The sequence below is a fragment of the Arachis hypogaea genome, chromosome 5 (genome assembly GCF_003086295.3).
Source record: "Arachis hypogaea cultivar Tifrunner chromosome 5, arahy.Tifrunner.gnm2.J5K5, whole genome shotgun sequence".
Lineage (NCBI taxonomy): Eukaryota > Viridiplantae > Streptophyta > Magnoliopsida > Fabales > Fabaceae > Arachis > Arachis hypogaea.
This window is the reverse complement of record NC_092040.1, coordinates 114,102,364-114,124,712: the sequence shown is the minus strand read 5'-3', so window position 1 is coordinate 114,124,712 and position 22,349 is coordinate 114,102,364. Positions and strand designations below refer to the sequence as shown.

The 22,349-nt window shown below is 36.3% G+C and overlaps 1 protein-coding gene across 8 annotated transcripts; it reads right to left on the bottom strand.

Moving 5' to 3' along the window:
* Window positions 1-5,831: 5,831 nt before the first annotated feature.
* Window positions 5,832-21,842, bottom strand: LOC112802961 (tripeptidyl-peptidase 2-like). 8 transcript variants are annotated; one of them, XR_011882459.1, is made up of 8 exons: window positions 21,509-21,670; window positions 20,730-21,395; window positions 19,861-19,954; window positions 18,822-18,957; window positions 18,669-18,723; window positions 6,242-6,327; window positions 6,106-6,157; window positions 5,832-6,032 (listed from the first exon to the last, which is right to left on the bottom strand). XR_011882459.1 is itself a non-coding variant. In XM_072237893.1 (5 exons), exons 2-5 carry the CDS (start codon window positions 14,893-14,895, stop codon window positions 5,970-5,972), a joined length of 240 nt encoding a protein of 79 aa, XP_072093994.1. In that variant the 5' UTR covers window positions 14,896-14,978; window positions 15,099-15,267; the 3' UTR covers window positions 5,832-5,969. The 8 variants fall into 8 exon arrangements, 1 of the variants encoding a protein (XP_072093994.1); XR_011882457.1 differs by lacking the exon at window positions 5,832-6,032 and having other exon boundaries at window positions 6,106-6,327; XR_011882458.1 differs by lacking the exons at window positions 5,832-6,032; window positions 6,106-6,157; window positions 6,242-6,327 and adding an exon at window positions 15,155-15,293.
* Between the last annotated feature and the right edge of the window lie 507 nt (window positions 21,843-22,349).

Below are 22,349 nucleotides of genomic sequence, written 5' to 3'. Positions count from 1 at the left end.
TTCGGCTGCTTCTTTACTATTTTAAGTTCTTAGCTTTCTGTTTGCCTTCAATAATAGCTTCATGATCGATGGGGACCCCTTAGTGTAGTGTCACTAGTGTGTGTTATAAGAAAATACGTTAAAAGCTACAAAATATATTTCTAACTTAGTAGTTCTTCCAAAAACATGAATATAATGCGTCCTATTCATCCCACTATACACATTCAAAATTTCAAATTGTGAAACCTCTTTATTGACACGCTAACAAACCATGAAAGATATAATAGCTATGTAAGGATAGTGATGATGAACTAGAGGACAATCCTTGATGATAGATACCTTAGTGGCTGAGTCGAGATCATCAAGAATTTATTGTTTTTGTCATTAGTTAATTATCAAGAATTTAATAAGGAACCTATCATTAATAAGGTATCTATCATTAATAAGTATCATTAATAAGATACCTTATTAATGTGGTGATTTGATGCTGAGATTAATTTGTTTGAACAGAGTTTGTGCATCACCACGGTTTATCAACCAGTTAGGGAGTTATTACAGCAGGAGAGAAAGAAGGATATGGTAACATCTTTTATCTCAATGCATATATATTGTATCAGGAAAAGAAGAAAAAAGAGACAGAAGGCCAAAGCTCTGAAGATGCATCAGAGAATAAAGAAGATAATCAAATTACTCTGAGGTCTTTAAACATGGAAGACATGAGGCAGGCAAAGAGTCAGGTAAATGGCGAACCAACGAAACCATTGTAACATGCTACTTAGCGTTTTGGAATATGTCTTCATTTATGGCTGCTAGTTTATGAATAATGAGCTGGAATATTGGAATGAATTATATGGAGGAGGTTCAAGGAAGAAGCAGCAACTCACTTACTTTCTTTAAAGTGTGTGCAAAAGCTGGCTTATTTTGTGGACTCTATAAACATTGATCTTAAGGGATATATACCTTAACAAGGGAGAGGAGTCCTTCAGAGAATTCAAAGTGTGCCCAAGTTTCCCACAGTTCATAGATCATAAGCTAAGTTCACATTAGCTTTAAGGGCAGATTATATATCCTCCAATTCCAAAGGATATGTAGAAATCATGATGCATCAAGATTTTAGGGGAGGAGTTCTAAATTTATAGTTTGGATTGTTTACAAAACAAATCTAGTATTAGTTAGGGGGATTCTACTGTCATGAGTGGTTTGGAAAATGCAATGGATTTTTGGGAAGTAGAATTAATCTACATCAAACCCTCTTTTAGGTATGCATTGCTTTGTATGATATCATATATAGACAGAATTTTCAGACAATAGAATTTATACTGCATTGCTTAGAAATGTTGAATGAATGGTTTATGTCAATTTTTCTTGGATTCATAAAATTTCTTATCTTTCTTAGTAATAAACCAGATTAAGACCAGTAATGGACAGAGAACTAAATTATTATATTAATAGCATAAATTTAAAATGTTATATATATTGTTTTGGGATATATTAGATCATATGTAAATTAATATTAAACTTAGAAGTTAATTTGTAAAAAATATTGTACAATACATTTATTTAATTTTGAAATTTATATATGATTTAATAATATTATTATTCAACAAAAAAGAAAAAATATACCGTTTTAATATCTATAACAATATATAATAACAAAATATATTTTGATGTCTAAAATTCTTTTTCAATTTTGTCATTCAAAATATTCTTTCCCATTACATGGCAAAACACAAGGATTCAATTTCCACTAGCAAAGCAAGATGAAAGTACATGAAAAATTTAAATAAGAAATACGTATTAGGATTGAGATTAAAAGAACCTAATTCATATAGAAGTGCATCTATTTTTTTTTCTTCACACTTTAAACGATTATTTTTTTATATGAAAGAGTGTATTACTATTCTCACATATATGAGGAATAAAATCTCTAATTATAAATATTCTTTTGACAAGAAAGAAAATATGCCTTACCCAAAAACTAACATGACACAGAATATTTAGAATTAACGTATAGTGTTTATTCTTTCATCACCAATGTGGTTAAAAAAATACTAATATCTACAAGCAATTGTTAATGTAAATATTTAGTAACTAAATGACGTGATTGAGTAATTAATATATTTTTTTACATATCTTCAGTCCAACATACTAAAGATTAATTTGTAGATCTGAGCTCTATTTAAATAGTCTGTTGCCGGCCAATGAATTGTTATACATAGAAGGTAGTATTTAAATTTCGAACACAATTAACATTTGTTTAAGCAGACAAATAAACTAAGCAGTTGACTAACTCAAGGTAATTTGAGTAATTAATATTCTTTTTGTTAGGAGTAATTAACAAAAATAATATCTATTAAATTATAATTTTATAGCGTATTTGTATTTGTTAATTCACTTAATTGTAATTAAGTCAATCAAAATGACTCGATCTTTTACACTGTAACCCAATGGCCATATCAGATGGGTCAGGACCAAGGTCCCAAAACCCAGAATGCTTATTATTTTTTTTTCAAAAAAAAAAGTCGTGACGTGGTTTCTGCTGTGCGTCCACTGACTTGCTTTCTGCTTACTCCTTCCCTCGGCGCAATCACTGCCTCTTCCTCGTGGTCCAGGTGAGCTTTTAAAGATTCCTAATTTGTGCAATATGTTCTGCTTATGTTGGGGTTATTATGATTTTTTATTTGTTTGTATGAGTCATATTTGTGTAATCTGTACTTATAATTTTTTAAGGATTCCAAATTTGTGCAATATGTTCTGGGTATGTTAGGGTTATAAGATATTTTTTTAACTGTTATGATTTTTTATCATTTGAAATCTGTTCTCATGATTTTTTTATCTGCCTTTGATTTTTTTTTCCTTTTTTATTTCTCTTCATTGTATTTATATTACAATACGACTAGATATTCTTTAAAAGTGATCTTTTATTCAGTTTTTTATTACAATAATTTAAATAAATTATAAACAAACACATCTAAATAGATTTAGTGTCTTTTTAAAATTAAATATACATTCAAAATACAAATTAAATAAAACTGAAATTTAGAATTTAAAATTTCTGTTTCAGTTTTACTATTTTTAATTATTAATAGATTATCATTTAAATATACATTAAAAAAATATAAATTCAGCAAAATTAAAGATTTTAATTTTAAAATCCAGAAAGTAAATCTTAAGGGTTTTAATTAAACGACACAGAAAACCCCTAAAAAAATCATCAAGCTCCTAATACAGTCGTCGTCCTAAGAGAGTTGCACGCTGTCCGTGGGATTCTTCGCCCGCGCCGCCTTCCTCCTCGCCGCTGCTTTCCTCCTCCGCACCGCCGCGTCATCCTCAGCGAGCTACATGTCGTCCGTCTTGGTCTGCGCCGCCTTCCTCCTCAGCACCGCCGCATCATCCCCACACCGTTCCTCTGCGCCACCGTAATCCGCCTCGCTCGTCCTTGGCATCGCCTTCCTCCTCGCCGCTCAGTACGTTGCCTCACTTCGTCCTATTCCTAGTCACGTTCGTCCTCATCAACGTCGCCAATTCTTCTGCGCCGACAGTGGACCTCAGGTATTTTGGATGTGTTTAAGAGAAAGCGATTCATAGTTAAACGTATGTATCTGTTTAGTTAGTCAATCACATTGATTTTGCATGCTATGTACATCATCCTAATTTGCATTGGAGAATGGTTTAGATAGAAGAATAACTTAAAGAATCACAATCCTCAGATTGTCAACACTGTGATATATATGATTATGGCTATTGCAGGGTTTAAATTTTTAATTTTAGATGTGTTTCGGAAATATTTTGTGTATCACTTCATAATTTTAGATGTGTTACAATTGTTTTTTAACGTATAAATTTAAAGAGTAAAGTATCGTTTTTGTTCCTAATGTTTGGGGTAAGTCCTATTTATGTCCCTAACGTTTATAAAAGTGATTCAATGTTATCCTACTATCAATTATAATAACAAATCAGATTATATTTTTCAATTATTCTCACTTAGATGTATTCATTCTCAATTAGGTCTAACTTGGATGTGTTCGATTTTAATATTATACCCACTATTTGTGTTTAGATTCAATTATGTCCCTAGAAAAGTGAATTATATAAATGTTGTAGGAATTAGTTTCAACTTTTGATGAGCTATTTTTCGAAATGGATCATCGATTCTATCCCAAACATTTGTATTTTAACTTCAAGAAGAGATTTTTAAAACTCAAACTAAAGCGTTCATGATGTGTAATTGACGGCAGGATAACATTGAATCACTTTTACAAACGTTAGGGATACAAATAGGACGATTTAAACGTTAGAGACATAAATAGGATTTACCCCAAACGTTGGGGACAAAAACGATACTTTACTCAAATTTAAATTTTAGATTTATAATTTTGGATGTATTTCAAAAACATTTTCTGTATAACTTAATAATTTTAGATGTATTACCACAACAACAAACAACAACAAAGCCTTGTCCCACTAAGTGGGGTCGACTACATGAATCAAATGACGCCATTGTGCTCTGTCATGTATTATGTCTACAGAGAGACCGTCTCTGAGTAGCAATACAGTACCCAGCAACAACCCATGGACCATCGTTAAGTATCTTTTGACGCAGTTGTTTTACTTATTATATTCTAGAAGACTCGGGCACACTTCCCTATACTTCTCCTAAGTGACATCAAACGGGGGGAATTACTACCTGTAATAAAGCACAGGCTAATACGAGCCGACCAGAACTTAGATTACCAGATCCAACCCCCTTCTTGCTGTGGCACCTGCAAGAATGACCAACCAAGAGGTGGAGCCTATTCAGTTAGTCAGAAAGCTAGATCAAGAAAGCTGCGCCCAATAGAGCAAGATTTTTTTGTTGCTAAATGTTACGGCCTAAATGCTGAACTATTGACCCTACTTGTTCGGATGGGTGTTCACCCCAAAGTGTTCCCGGGCTTTCCTATGATAGTCTCGCTGCGGCTTCTGTTGGTGGGACTAAAAAAAGTTGCCAGCCGAGGAATTCATTATCTCTTTCGGATTCCATTGAAATTCCTGGTACGAACTTTTTAACCGTTTTCACAGGGTTAGGTTTAGGGTTTAGGGTTTAGGGTTTAGGGTTTATGGATGGTCTTCTTAGATCTTCTTCTCACATGTCCAAACCACCTGAGACGCGATACAACCATATTTTTCACAATGGGTGCTACTCCAACTCTCTCCCTTATATCTTCGTTCTTATTTTATCCAATCGCGTATGACCACTCATCCATCTCAACATCTTCATCTCTGCTACACTCAGTTTATGTTCGTGCTTCCCTTTAGCCGCCCAACACTCCGTACCATAAAGCATAGCCGGTCTTATAGCGGTGCGATAGAATTTACCCTTAAGTTTTAAAGGCACTTTTTCCAAGGTTCTGAAAATCGAACCGGTCATCAAACCGCTCTAGCTACTAGTTTACTGGTTTACAGATTCAACCGGTTCGACTATGGTTGAATCGAAAACACCGTTTTATAATAAAATAATAAATAAAATATAAATAAACACACTAAAACTATATGATTTTATCAATTTACAAACTCAAATTTTTTTTAAAACATTCTTAAAATATATGTTTCCAAGCACTTTTGTCATCATCATCTTCAGCTTTACACTCATCACTCAATTAAAAAATTCACAACCCTAATCTTCTATGATTTCTTTTGGAAAAATAAAATCTCATTCAAGAAGGAAATCATAGCTGTAAGTAATTGAGAATATTTGTGAGACTCAGTACTAAGATATAGAACAAGTATACATATAGAGAAATACCAACAATCCAATTCTCAATTTGATGAATCACCCTAAACTCTGAAATCAATAAATCTAACAACAAAAATTTAAAAATAACATACTCATAAATTAAAAACCAACAGCAGCAGGATTTAAAACAAACATTTAATCACTAACAATACAGAACCTTGTGTATTATTAGTTGATATGATGCAGGGTGCTTTTCTGGATTTTTATTCTCTCACTAAGAAAATGACAGTTTTCCATACGAAATTGCCCCTAATAATACAGAACCTTGTGTAGAATTCTGCACAAATACTACAAACAGGATTATATATTATCAGTGGCAATATCCAAAGGGTTAACAAAGGAGAATATACCTTGGGAAGCTTATCTTTCGGTGGTGGACCTAGATAAAATCCTTTTTTTATACTATCAATAAACAAAAGTCAATATGACAACAAAAGAAAATATACAAATGTAGGTAGTTATGAAAGAATAGAAACCTATTCATACCCTGGAAATAAGAATGACGATTTAAAGGAGCCATTTCCAATCACTGGGCCATCATGTTGAGAGAAAAAGGATAGCTGAATGATTTCCTGGAAACAGAGACAAAAAAAAATAAATCTATCAACAATTAATCATGCTTCAAGCAATCAAAAGCAAGGTTTAGAACAAACAATTAATCACTATTGATGTGAATAACATTTCAAATAATGTCAGGAAAATATTCTAATAACTAGCAATTAGCTTCAACAATTATTGATGCTTCAAGGAATCAACAGCAAAATTTAGAACCAACAAGTAATCACTTTTGATGTGAAGAACATTACAAGCAGTTTCTGAAAAATATTCTAATAACTAGCAATCAGCTTCAACAATTATTATTACAATCAAAAGAGTTTAATCCTAGGGTTAGAAGCTAGAAACCTGGAAAAATGCAGAGCTGGCAAGGACAGTGGCGCGACGGAAAGTGTCAGATAGAGTTGACGCCGGCGGGAGGACACTGCGCGACGGAAACTGGCACTGGCGGTGGTTGCGATTCTCGAAAACTGACTTCACGACGGTTCGTGGCTGCGCGAACAAAGCTGGCTAACGTTGGCTCAACGGATGTTGCGACGGCGGCGGTGGCTCAACGGAGAGTGAGAGTGGAGACTGGAAATGTGAGAGGTGAGAGGTGAGAGATGAGAGGTGAGAGGTGGGAGTGGAGGCTCGAGAGAGGAGAGGGGTGAGGTCTGTGTGCCTCTGTGACTACTGACTAGGGTTCCCTTTGGCTCTTCAGCATGCAAAACGCGGCGTTTGGGGCAAATTTTAAAAACCGGCCGAGTCACGGTTCGGTTCAAACAACCGGTTCCCGGCTGGTTCGACGGGCCAACTTCGATTTTTAAATTTTGCGGTTTTGTCTTTTATTCGAACCGTATTTGCTAACGGTTCCCGGTTCGATCGGTCCGACCGGCCGGTTCGAACCGATTTTCAGAACATTACTTTTTTGTCGCATATAAAACCAAATGCACCTCGCCATTTTGACCAACCTGCTTGGATCCTATGATTTACATCCTATTCAATCTCTCCATTATCTTGTATGATGCACCCAAGATACTTAAAACTTTTAACTTTTCGTAAGATGTTTTTTCCAATCTTCATCTCTATATTAGAGTTTTCCCTTCTCAGACTGAACTTACATTCCATATATTCCGTTTTGCTACGGCTTATACGCAGACTATACACTTCTAGAACTTCTCTTCATAACTCCAACTTCTTATTTAGGTCTTCTCTGGACTCTCCAATAAGAACGATATCATCGGCAAAAAGCACGCACTATGACACAGACTCTTGGATGTGCTCTGTGAGTACTTCCAAGACTAATGTGAAAAGGTATCGACTTAAAGATAATCCCTGGTGTAATCTTATACCAATAGGAAATTCCTCTGTCACACTACCTTGAGTCTTCACACTAAATTGTGGCCCATCATACATGTCTTTAATTGCACGAATATATACGATCCTTACTCTCCTCTTTTCTAAAACCATCCATAAGACCTCCCTTGGTACTCTATCGTACGCTTTTCCAAATCAATATACACTATATGTAGATCCATTTTTTTACTACGATACCTCTCCATCATCCTTCTTAATAGGTATATCACTTTAGTGGTAGATCTGCCTAACATAAATCCAAATTGGTTCTCTATTACTCGTATCTCTTTTCTCAATCTACGTTCTATCACCCTTCCCATAATTTCATGGTATGACTCAAGCTTGATTCCTCTATAGTTTCCGCAACTTTGTATATCCCTCTTATTCTTGTAGATAGGTACCAAGGTGCTCTTTCTCCACTCATCAGGCATCTTATTTGACCTTAAAATCTCATTGAAAAGCTTGGTTAACTAGTTGATGCCTTTTTCTCCAAGACCCTTCCAAACCTCAATCAGGATATTATCAGGTCCAACTGCCCTGCCATTTTTCATCTGCTTTAAAGCCTTTTTTACCTCGAAGTCTCAAATACTTCGATAGTAGTCAAAATTTTGATCTTCTTCCCTTGTGCATAACCGACCAAGGCTCCGAAGAGTCTTCTGTCCCTCATTAAATAGCTCGTAGAAGTAACTCTTCCACCTTTCATTAATCTTCTCCTCTTGAGCCAACACCTCTCCATTCTTATCCTTTATGCACTTAAGCTGAACCAAATCTCTCGTTCTTCTTTCACGGCTCTTTGCGATTCTATATATACATTTTTCTCCTTCTTTCGTGCCCAAAGACTGGTAGAGACCCTCATATGCTCTTGTTCTCGCTTCACTTACAACCACTTTTGTCTCTTTCTTAGACGCCTTATATTTTTTCCAGTTATCTGCGTTACGGCATAAAGACCACTCTTTAAAACACTCCATTTTTATCTTTATCTTTTCTTGTACACTCGCATTCAATTTTAGATGTATTACAATTGAAAAAAAATTTATGGCCACTGCAAGGGTTGTAATAAACTCTAAAATTGTTTCATATATCACAAAGTTGAGGAATTGATTTAAAATATCTAACTGATTTTTGTATCTTCCACTGCAGAAAAGTAGCACTCTTCTATGGAAATTTTTGTGAAGAACTGAAGAACGAGAGAGAGAAAGAGAGAGAGAGAGAGAGAGAGAGAGAGAGAGAGAGAGAGAGAGAGAGAGAGAAGAACGCACGAAAGAGGGAAAAGGGAGAAGAACTTAGAGAGAGAATGAAAAAATGATAAAGTAACTAGGGGTGTTCAAAATCGATCTAAACCGACTAACCGAACCAAACAAATTGAAAACCAAACAAAGCGAAAATAAAAAAAACCGGAAAAAAAATGATATTTTGCTGGTTTTTGCAATTCGGTTCGGTTTTCGATTTTAATAGTGAAAACCCTAACCGAATCGAACCGAACCGGTTGCTTAAAAAAACCCTAAAAATCAAGCCCTCAAAACCTAACTCCCCAAGTAGCCGCCACTCCCACACTCAGCAACCCTAGTCCCCACTCCCCAACTCTCTCCACTCTCCGTCTCCTCCACTCTTCGTCTCCCCTGGAGTTCTCAACCACTCCACAGCGCCAAAAACTCCTCCCACCCTCCATAGAGCCGTCGTCCTCTCAGCCACTAACATCGCATCGCCAAACGGCACCCTCTCGGCGGCCCTTCCTCGTCACTCGTCACGCGTCCCTCTTCTCAGCCCGGTCCTTTCATCGTGCTTCCCTCTCCTTGGCGAGGCTCTGTCTCTCCCTCCCTTTCTCGTCGTCCTCCACGCACCAGGAGCTGCGTCGTCCTCCACGAACAACATTCTTCATTTCTTCCAGAACTTGAGAGGAGTCACCAACATTTGATTCCATTCAATTCACCCTTCATAAACCCTAATTTTCAACCAAGTAACGTTCCACCTAGTTTTCTTTCTTTTTCCCTTTCAGCATTCTCTTCTAATATCAAATCCTAGGGTTTATCACACATAGAATTTGACGATTTGATTCATGTTGCGTTGAAGAAATAATGTAATTTGGCTTTCGATATTTTTTTCTGATAAAATAATTGTTCAATTGGTTGTTTTCTAATTATGCGTGGGATTATGCCATATTTAATAACTGTATTTTGTGTAGATTGACAAAAAATTTCATAGCTTTGATGGTTATGCACTTATGTCTGTGATTTTGGTAATTTGAGCTTAAGCATTAGTTCAAATAATTCAATTAATCGTTTATTGTACTTTCTTTCTATTGTATTAATCTTATGAAATGTAACTTTGAGATTACTTTTGAAGCAAAAAATTTCTAGAGAGTTCTGTGTAATTTGTGAATCTGTGAATTGTATAGTTATGTTTTTTTTATTCTGGATTTAGCTATGTTTATCTTTATTTGTCTCTCTCTTGGATTGTGAATTTGTGATGTTGTGACATGCCTTGTCTTGTTGGCTAATTTATTTTTACCTTTTAAATAGTATTAACTTCCTGACTTGATTAGTTTTGTTTATTTTAATTTAGTTTTATACGAGCTTGCTTGAATTTGCTTGAAATTTCTTTTGATTCCTGGTTCACTGACCATTGATTCATTATAATTAAGTAATTTAATTTATTATAATTAAGTAATTTGACTAATTTCTGTTTAATAATTATTGATTTATTATTGCTAGTTGTTGTTAATTTGTTATTGTTTTATTTGTTTTTCATTGTTTAGGAAAATTTATTGTTGGAATTCTATGTGGTCTATTTCAAAGTCATATTGATTTTAGTTATGATGTTTCATTATGTGATTTGTTTTTTAATCTATTCATTTAACTTTTGGATTGTGGTTATATGCTTTTATACAAATTATTTTTTAATCTATTCATTTAACTTTTGGATTGTGGTTATATGCTTTTATACAAGTAACCTATATATGCTTTTTCAAGGTCATGATGTTTCATTATATGCTTTTAATTTATGAATGCAACATACACAGGGCATCTTTCTAATTGTCGATTTTAATGTTATAACTTTATAAAATAATATGGTAGTATTTTTTTTGAATTGATTCGAATGGCTTCGATAAAAAAACCAAACCAAACCGAATCAAACGGCACCACGAACAACCCTAATAGTAACTTTATAAAATGGGCAAAAAGTTAGAAAAATTATAATATTTAAAATTTAAATTAGTTTCGATTACCAACATGTTTAGCTACAAATTAGAAATGTGATTTACTTAATTAATTAAATAATATTATTTGAATTAAAAGACTGATTAAAAACTAAATTTTAAAAGACACATCATTTTCCTTTATATTAGTATTATCTTTTCTTTGTGTAATCTGTTTTCCTAAAACTTTTATTTTAATATTGGGTCAGCGGTGGTGTTATCCACCAGAACGAGCACACATGCGTGATTAACAGTGTTGAGTTAGCAAGTGATGAAGATGAAGAAAAAGAAGCGGAAGCACAGACAGATTGGGAGATGCGACTTGCAAAGAAATTGGAACTGAATCTGAATCTGAAGAGAAAACGAGAAACCAAACAGATTCCAATGCTAACTTAGAGAGAGACAAGAGGAGCAAGAAGATAGAGAACCCAAGAAAACAAAGAACAACAACAATTCCAATGGTTCAGGGGAGTATCAGTTAGCTAGGTTTGTTACTGGTCAGATTACTGAAATGCAAATGGCTGAGGAGGCGGGCCTTATCAAGCCCCACCCTCAGCCACGAGTATCATCAGTTGGAATTGTCGGGGAATAGCGGCTGCCCCGACAATTTCTGAGTTGTATAACCTTTGTAAAAAAGTAAAGCCGCTTATAGTATTTTTAATGGAAACTAGGGCCAGTCAAGAAAGAATGAGTAGGATAAGAAGAATGTTGAATTTTGACAAGCTTTTTTGTGTAGAACCCCGGGGCTTGTCCGGTGGGCTATGTTTGCTTTGGGAGATTTCAATGATATCCTAAGTCAAGATGAAAAGGTAGGCCTTCATCCTCAACCAAAAATTTATTTGGATACCTTCAAAAAATTTGTAGATGATAATGGTTTAATAGATACTGATCTTAAAGGAAGTAGGTTCACATGGTACAACAACCCAAGAAACAACTTTGTCACTAGGGAAAGACTAGATAGGGTATTAGTGAATTGGAAATGGCTTAGTCTACATCAGAATGTTGTTCTAAAAGCTGCTCCGGCCATAAGTTCGGATCATTGTACCTTAATTTTGGAAACACAGCCGAAAGTTAGGATAAAAAAAGAATTCAGGTATGAGGCCTTTTGGACTGAGCATGAGGAATATGAAGAGGTTATTAGGAGGAACTGGCAGCAGGATGATGGAAATAGAAACTGCTGGAATCAATTCATCAAAAAGAGGGGTAGATGCATAAGGGAATTGACGGAGTGGAGCAAAAGAAAGTTCAAAAGAGCAGACAAAGAAATAGGAAAAAAGAAGAACGAGTTACTTCAGATACAAAAAGGTGATATGACGGACAGGGATCAAAAAAGAGAGAAAGAATTGAAGAAACAAATAAATGATCTTTGGAGGCAAGAAGAAAAATACTGGGGGCAAAGATCAAGGCTGAAATGGCTCAAATGGGGAGACAAAAACACAGCTTTTTTTCATGCAACAACCATACAGAGAAGAATGCGAAACAGAATTGATAAACTAAAAGATGAGGCTGGACATTGGATACAGGGAGAAGCAGAAATCATGAGACTAGTAGAAACACATTTTGCCAAACTGTTCACCACGGAAAGGGATAGGAACATGGAAGAATGCTCAAAACATATACCTATGAGGGTCACGAGAAAGATGAATGATAACCTAATGGCAAAGATCAAAGATGAGGAAATCAAGGAAGCAGTCTTTAGCATGGGAAGCTTAAAAGCCCCGGGTCCTGATGGGTTAAATGGACTTTTCTACCAACAGCATTGGGATATTCTAAATAAAGAAGTGTGTGGCATGGTGAGGCAGATTTTTGAAGAAGGCAACTTACCAGAGGAGTTAGGAGAAACAACTGTGGTTTTAATTCCGAAAGTGAGGCAACCGGAGAGTCTGAATCAACTCAGACCCATCAGCTGCTGTAACTTCATATACAAGATTGTAACAATGGTCTTAGTCGGAAGATTGAGGAAAGTGCTTGATACTATCATATCTCTGGTTCAGAGCGCTTTCATAAAAGGAAGGCTCATACAGGACAATATAGTAGTAGTGTAGGAAGTGTTTCACAAATTAAACAGAAAAGGAAATCACGGAAGTAATGATATAGCCATCAAATTGGATATGAATAAGGCTTATGACAGATTGGAATGGAATTTTTTGCAAAAGGTCATGGAAAAGTTCGGCTTCAGTACAGAATGGGTGAAGCTGATGATGAGTTGTGTTAAGAGTGCCACTTATAGATTTAAAATTAATGGAAAATTATCGGCCAAGATCCACCCTCAAAGGGGACTTAGACAGGGAGATCCGCTATCGCCATATCTCTTTATCTTAGCAGCGGAAAGTTTTACTATTCTCATGGAAAGGGCATTGAAGGACAACCTGATTTCAGGAATAAAATTAGCTCCAACTGCTCCAGTTTTAACCCATTTGATATTCGCTGATGATTGTATCATTTTTGCAGGTGCGCAAGAAGAGATTTATCAATTAATTCAGATCATAAACAAATACACAGAGGCATCAGGACAGAGAATAAATATAGAAAAATCTGGACTGATCTTTGGAAGCCAAGTATCGATTCAGAGGAGAGTTAATATTGAAGAAACCACCGGAATGGCGTCATGGGAAGAGCCAGGAAAATACATAGGATTACCAGCTACATGAGGGAGATCCAAGAACAAAGCACTAGAGTGGATTCAAGAAAAAATACTAGATAAAATGCAAGGATGGAAGGAGAAACTCTTAAATCAAGCGGGAAAGGAGGTTCTGATAAAGGCAGTTATACAGGCGATTCCGGTCTATGCCATGAACATCATCAAATTTCCAAAGTCTTTTTGCAGGAAAATGGGATCAATAATTGCAAAATTCTGGTGGACTAAGATCGATAAGAAAAGAAGCATTCACTGGAAGAGCTGGACAAACATGACCAGGAGCAAATTAAACGGAGGCTTAGGATTTAAAGATTTTGAATGCCAAAACATAGCACTCTTGGCTAAGCAAGCTTGGAGACTGGTAAAGGAGGAAGATGCAATATAGGCTCGGATTCTAAATGCCATATACTATCCAAATTGTAGCCTATGGGAAGCGGAAAGAGGAGGCAGCGCATCATGGATTTCGAGGAGTATGCTAGAGGGTAGAGATTTTCTCAAAAGGAAAGGAAGGTGGAGTGTAGAAAATGGAGGAGGGATTGATATCTGGAAAGATAATTGGGTGGTAGGAATAGAAAAGTTGAGAAGAGTCGGAGAAAATCAACATAGAAAAGTTAGCGAGCTAATAAGAGAGGGCGAGGGATGGGATTTAGACAAAAATCAAAAATTTTTTCATGGAAATGAGATTGAGCTGATAACAAGAACGCCCATTAGTTTGATCAACAAGAAGGATCATTTGGTTTGGCCGTATAGGAATGACGGAGAATATTCAGTCAAATCAGGATATCAGGCAGCGAAGGAGGAGAAGGATACAATGGAAGTCACAACAATAGGCAAAGTTTCAACAAGTCAGAATTCGAAGGAGATATGGGAGAGGATTTGGAGATTACCGGTACCGGAGAAAGTTAAAATGTTTCTTTGGAAAGCAGCACATGGAATTCTGCCAGTGAACGCGAGTTTATATCAGCGCAAAAGTGCTCTCACTCCCAAATGCAGCATATGTCATGAACAAGATGAGACAATAGAACATGTGTTGCTATTATGCCCATGGACGAGAGCGGTATGGTTTGGATCTAGTATTCAAATCGTGCCTACGGCTTATGAGGTCAAATCTTTTGAAAAATGGTTGATAAACACAACTGACAAAATTAAGAAACTAGCAGGAGGTGAACAAGACAAAATTTTGTGCAAATTAGGATGTGTTTGTTGGTGCATTTGGAAAGCTAAGAACCAGCACATATTCCAGCAAAAGAAACTCAATCCACAAAATACAATAATTCATTTAGAACAGATTGCAACAGAATATCATAATGCAACAAAAGATCTGAACAAAGACATTAAAGCTATGGCAGATAGGAATGGAGAGAAGCGGAGGATTACCTGGAGACCTCCACCCCGCAACAAGATAAAAGTAAACATAGACGCGGCTTTTCAAAGGGAGACAGGAATCGCAACAACAGCAGCAGTGTTCAGGGACTGGGAAGGCAAAATCATAACCGGAGCTTCATCAAAATTCAAATCAATATCAGCTTTAGCAGCAGAAGCACAAGCATACAGAGAAGCTCTTATTCTCACAAAAAATTTACAGATAAGGAACTGCATAATTGAATTAGATTGTTTACCTTTGGTTCAAGCGATCAAGGCAAGATCGCCATTAGCTGAAGCAGACGCAATTATCAGGGACATTCTGCAACTGCTGGAAGAGGCGCTGGATGTGGGAGCTACTTGGACTCCACGAGAAGGCAACACTTTAGCTCACCAACTGGCAGCGATGGCAGCAGTAAATCAGCTACAGAGGCAATGGACATTCAATCCGCCTATACAGATCATGAATATTATCAGAACAGAGGCAGGATTCGCAATTCTTCAGAACAATCATCGCAATCGAATTCAAGACAATCAGGTTTCAAGTTCAACCAACCCTCAAGGAAATCAAAGAGACGAAGGATTACCTGGGCGGGTGGAAAGGGAAACTTGGAACAGCCATGCAACTCAAGGGAATCGGCGACTTCACAGCCCGGTTTCAACTCGGCAAACGAAACCCACCAGCAGAGACACGTTCAATAACACAAATAGCCGCAACAAAGGGAATGAAGACTCATTTCATATTGGGCAGATGCTCTCTCAGCACAAGTGCAGCAATGGTCACAACGTGGTTGAGAATTCAGCAAACTTAGGACGTGCTCAACGGCAGCAGGTGGAGCTTCAGCGTGGAGGAGAACTCGCGCCGGATGAAGATGGGATACACACAATGATTGACGAGAGAATCGAAACTGGAGATATAACTCTGGACGGCCCGCAGCAGTACCGTAAATTTTCACAAGGAGTCGCTGTAGTCGCAGCAGAAGCGAAGTCGCACTCATCGGAAGGATGAAGAAGAGGGTGAGGTTGCTTAGGGTTCTGGGTTTGGTCGGCCCTGGGAGTGGGTGAGATGAGCGGGCTCGAGTTGGTTTTCTGGGTTTGGGAGTTCGGGTTCTGGGTCTAGGCCAGGATTGTTCTTCTGGCCCATGGCCATGTCCAAAAAAAAAACAGTGTTATGGGAATTGTCAGTTTTCAACGCCGTTATGAAGGAAAATGTTACCGACGTTTTGCTCTGCATGGGCAACACTTTGGCATCTCTCTCTCTTCCCACATACACTTTGGCATCTCTCTCTCTTCCCACATGTTAACACAACGGCAACGCCGTGTTCCATTTTCATTTTTTTTTAATTTTTATCCAATACGCAGTGCCGTTTTTTGTTTAGACCATTAAAATTTTAAACACATACGTTGTGTTCCAAAAAAAAATCCCATAGCAATGTCAAACTCACCCATACACAAATATGAAAGAAAATCACACATACTCTTACAATATTAAAAAAAACTCAACCGTTTTCTTAAGGAAAATGATGATTTATAGAAAAAGAGGCGGAGTTAAAGTGTGTGTATTATTGTGTTGTTTTAGTTTATAGAAAAAAGGGGCTTATATATAGTCAGAACAGAACATATCTAAACACTATTTCATGAATATTATGCTATTGTTAAATTTGATGCTTATGGTGTATATATGCTATCAAATAGCCAGTGGTTGTTCATCCCTATTTAACATATATTTTACTAATTGAGCTTATATTTGTTCAATATGAAAGCATGAATTTTTATCTATATGATTGAATTTTCTCTGATGCTTTGAACTGAATTTGTAATCATGATGCAAAAATTTTTAATTTAATCTTTAGACAAACAAATTGAAATCATCAATACTTTTAATTACCTCATTAATGATGGGCCCAAAAAGAATGTGAAAATACACATTTTGATGCTGTCATCAGCTCTTCAAATTTTAAAACAAAGTATAAGACGGTAAAAGTCCCAAACAATGACAAGAATCTAATGGGACGCATACGGCAACGTTTTGAGTTAGGCATAGTTTGCAAAAATGTATTCTCCCTCCTATTCAGTGTTTTAAAGACAAAAACTTTACCTTTTTTTTTCAAAGAATTGTGACAACATTCACATTTTATATGACTATATAACACAAGATTACGATGGACTCAACAAAAACTTCTCGCTTTGTTGTAAGATTGTTGGATCTTCATCAATCAAGCCAGCTTCATGATAAAATAATAGTTTCAATCTAGTACCATTATATTACCATGAATCTGACCAGATTGATGAAAATTCAACAATCCTACTACAAAATCCGAAAAATCTTCTTAAGTCAATCTTAATCCCTTCCGTCATATAGTCATAAACTGTGAATGTTGTTCTTATCATTCTTAGAACAAAAATATCTAAAATTTTCATTTTTAAAGCACTAAATGGAAAAGAGAATACATTTAAATGCCAATTCAAAATGTTGCTGCATACATTCTATTATATCCTTGTTATTGTTAGAGACTCTAACCGCCTTACATTTTGTTTTAAAATTCGGAAAGCCGATGTCAGCGTCAAAAGTGTATATTTCCACATTCCTTTTAAATTCATCATTAATGAAATAATTAAGAGTATGGATGTCTCCGAATTGTTTGTCCAAGATTAAATTTAAAAGGATAAAGTATATTTTTCGTCCCTAAAATTTGACAAAAATTTTAAAAATACCCCGAAGTATTATTGTTTCAATTTTGTCCTAAGTTTTTTATTTGCATCGAACATACCCTTGACGGCTAATTTTTCAAAAAAATTAAGACAAATTCAACAATAATTTCATAAGAATAACCATAAATACAAGCAAATCAAACATAATTTTCATGCATTAATGTTAGATTGATCTTAAATTTTTTGAAAATTTAGCCGTTGAAAGTATATTTAGTGCAAATCGAAAACTTCTGAAACAAAATCGAAATAAAATAAAACTTAAAGGATATTTTTAAAATTTGTCAAATTTTAGAGACAAAATATATTCTCCCCAATTTAAAATTTCTTCTCCAATCATGGTTACTAAAAAACAAATTATAACTAAGCAAACTTATAAAAGTAAATTCAATTCAATGCATCAGAGAAACTCAATCACCGATAATAACAAATAAACTCAATCACCTTGAGATTGGAGAGCAGGAGAAGTCTAGACTCTGGAGAAGTATGAATTAGTAGGGGTGTTGTGCATGTGCAGAATAATAATAATAATGATGGGGCCTGTTGTGAACTAAGCCCAATTTCCTTGGTGAGCTGCCTAATTTCCTTCCACTTCCTCTCCAACTCCGAACTAGGCCCAAAACCTTGACATCCCACTGCCTAGCAAACGGCGTTGCTCAAGACATCTGGGGAAGAAGATTGCGTTGGGGTTTCTTTCCGGTTGCAGATTGGGCGGGTATCTAAATCCCCAATTGCAACATGGACGTCAACAACCAAAGCAATTTGAGATAATAATGTGAATCTTGGTTATAGTTTTATCAAAATACATCATAGGCAAGTAAAATTGTTTATGGTCTTATATTTGTAAATATATATCCACCAAAAAGATCGCCAGTGACATTCACAAATGTTGATATGCAGTTTAGTGGCTGGACACAAAGCTAAAGATGGAGGATTTTTCTGCACTCTAAGATAATCAAGTTTTTTTTCCGCGGCACAAATTTGCAATAAGGAAAAACATAAAATCTTAAATTAAGATATTTCAAATTTGCATGAAAATAATTTTAATATAAAAAAATTGAACAACTTTCAATGGTGATAATGATAAACGGGAAAAAAGAACATAGAGAAGGGGTTACCTGAAATCGAAGATGGCACCAACTGTTGCTATTTCACTGCTTCTCAATGAGTTCCCTTCAACATGGTAAAATGATTTTAACAGAAATTTCAGAAAATGGGTAATTAAATTCAATAGTTTCATATCTTTAGCAAAGAGAAAAAACAAAATGTACCTTCAGTTCAAGTTGCTGTTGCTGTTCCTATTGATGTTGTCTTCATGATATGATTATTATCGTGACAAAGAAGCTTTGTTGTTCTTGGGTTTTGTGCAAAACTTAAGGATGGTGTAGAAGGTGCTAGAAGAAGACGCTGCCATTGAAGCCATTGTTGATTGTTACTTGTTAGAAGAAAAGAGATGAGAAAATTGAAAGGCTGTGTTTACAGCAAAGCATTATATATATAAAAAAAAATTGTGTCAAATTATTGTATTCTGAAGGCATCTATAAACATATCATAAAACCAAATTCTGTTTTGGTTGTGACCTATGAGCTATGAGCCGAGAATTGAACTGAGAAACAAACAAAATGTGGGCAAAAAAGATATTTAAAGGATAAATTTGAAATTCAAAAATTTTTTCGAAGAACATTCCCGCTTAACGAATGCATCTTATCTGAATATAGTAGCAAGGAGAGAATTGTTGAACACAACACTTCTCATTCTTGGGAATAATTATAAACACTTCTTCAATTCGAATTATAATTGGAAAGGTATTAAAAGAAATCCATATAATAAATTAAATAACATAATTATTAGTTGCAGATAATAATTCAGTCACAAATCTAGTCATAATAACATAAACTAAATCCACTGGTATTTTAATGTCCAAACCACGTGTAATATATACCAAAATTAATGTAATCCTACTAAGAATATTTGCATTCAGTAATCACAAACTAAAATTAAAACTAGCCAACTAACTTAAACGTAAACACTAAACAAATTTAACAGTAAAAAAGATGCCTATTGGACTTTATAGGCTTTCTTGGAGGTCTACGACCCAAGCTGTTTAGCAAAACAAGCTTTTCAAAAAGCCTAGGATAGTGGAAGCCGACCCTCCATATTAAAAAATAACAAGAACAAATAAACAAATAAACAAAAATCAACAAGAACAACAAAAAAAATCATCAGAGCCAAGAACAGATAGTCATAACAAAAAATCGGCCAATAACATATCACCAGATTAAAAGAAATAAGAACCAGCAATTAATTTACCTGAGGCTCCATTTATCTAGATGCAGGCAGAGAGCAGGGGAGGACGACACCGTGGTGGCAGTGGAGGCTCTTTGTCGATTGCGTTCTCATCTTGCTGCCATCACAACATTCAAAATCAAAACCGAAAAAAAAAAAGCAAAACACAGGAAGTTTTTTTAAGGAAAAGTCATCCGATCCAACGTTATATTAATAGTGTGGTTCGGTTTGGTTTGGTTTTTCTATTCAGACCATCCGAACCAAACCAAACCAATTAAATTCAGTTTGATTCGGTTCAGTTTGTTCGGTTTTTAAATTGTTTTGAAAACCTATCCAATTCTAATCATCAAATCATATCTAGGGTACTAAAATAATTAACAATTTCACAAAATCAGCAGATGCAGGTGAAACAATGATCAGCTTGACTCATAAATCACTAACAAATTAGCAGAAGAACAACAAATTAAAATCATTAACAATTTTGTTGCATAAACAGCAGAAACAGATAGAACAAAAATCAACTTGAACTGAATCAAGAAAATCAAGAAATACAACTAAACTAATTCCAAAAATTTTGCAAAAATGGTGCACCAATTCCAAACTGAATCAAGAAATAGAACCAAACTGAATAAAAAATACAACCAAACTAATTCCAAAAATGTTCATGTGGTGCACCAATTCCACAAATTCTTCCTCTTTCACCTTCCCCTAAACCATAAACCAGAATTTCCCTAAATCAAAACAGAACAAAAATTTCAAAATTAAAAAAGCAAAATCAGAATCAACAACTCAACCATAGAATCAAGATAAGCCAACCAAGTGTTCATTACAAATTAAAATTAATAAGACTAAACCAGAATTAATAAAAATAAAATCAGAACGAATAAAACAACCTGAGACTTAAGCTCCGTTGCAGAGGACAACGGAGGTGCAGGATGGTGAGGCGGCGGCGGCGAACGAGAGACGGACGACGAACGGCAGCAGCTTCAACTGCGTCTGGTGCGTGCTGCTGCAGTTCGTCGAAGACGACAGCGGCTATTGGTTCGTCAAGGAGATGGCTGCTGGAGAGGTAGTGTGTGGAGTTATCGAGGCTGAGGAAGAAAGAGAAGCGCTATGAGCCTACGAGGAAGAGAGAGGAAGAGAAAAGGGCCGCGCCGCTGCAATGGTGCTGTCCGGCGGCGTCGATGGCAGAGAAGGAGAAGGAGGAACTTCCGCTGAGATTCGGCGCTAGAGAGACTGAGAGAAGGCTCGAGGAAGTTAGGGTTTCTGCTAGGGATGGCTGCGGCTGGTTTAGGAGGAAGTGTGGAGGGAGGCTGCTTTTATAATAGGTTTTTAATAACATCGGTTCGATTCGGTTTTTTCTACCAGAACTGAAAACCGAACCGAACCGCAAAAATCTGCAAAAAATTATTTTTTCGCTTTTCAGTTATCGGTCTTTTTGGTTCGGTTGATGGGTTTTGTTCGGATCGAATTTGAACCCTGGGCAACCATATTCCCAAATTTTCCAAAACTAAGCAAGGTTAAATCTGGGCAAGCACCTCATCCGTGTCGGGCTCCGCCTGAAACAAACAAACATAACATGACATTCCTCATAAGCTTCAAAAACCACATGAGTTTTTTATTTATTTATTTATTTATTTTTCTTTCCAAGGACCAAAAAATTAGCTACTACCTTGAGCTGCACGTTAATGACCCGACAAAGGATCTTGGAAGGAAGAACATACACAGGCATGTGTTGGTCAGCCACCTGATTTGTTGATGCCTCCTCCTAATTTCATATGCCACCAAAAACAAGAGAGAGAGAGGGGAAAAAAAGGACAGAACAGAAAGAGAAAGTGAGAGGTGAAGTTGTATTTTTTTTTTTTACCTTTGGGTGAGGTGGAGGAAGAAGATGAAGAGTAAACATTGTTGTTCAGCTCCGAAGAGGAGTTGATGTTGTTATTGTTGTGAGAATTACCATTAACCTTGAAAATCGGCGAAGATGCTTCTGCAATGGCGATGAAAATCGGCCAAGATCTTGCTGGAGGCGGTGACGGATACCGGACTGGAAGCTGCGAAGAAGACCGGGGTGAAGGCGGCGACGAAGAGCAGGCTGGAGGAGGCGACGTTCAGGTTGCGACGAGGGAAGGCAACGAAGATTCTGCCTCAGCCCTCATTTCGGGAAGACGACGATTTTGCGGTGAGATCGTGAAAGTGAGAGACAGTGGCGGTAAGAGGAGAAGAGCGTGGCGGAGAGAGAGGAGGAGGGTGTCGGACGGCGGCGAGAAGAGAGCCAGAGAGGTGCGAATTTCTGGACTGATTGTGAGGGAGGATTTGAATTTTAGAAGAGGAGTGACGGCAGTGGCATAAGATTAGGGTTTTGTTTTCTCGGAACTAATATATATATATATTAGTCATTTCCACGGGACGGGACCTCTCTCCCGGCCGTTTATTTTACGGTTCTCCGTTCGTTGGTGGGACGAATCCAAGCAACCCAACAGTAGCTTTTGAACAAGAATGACTAACTTCTTCAA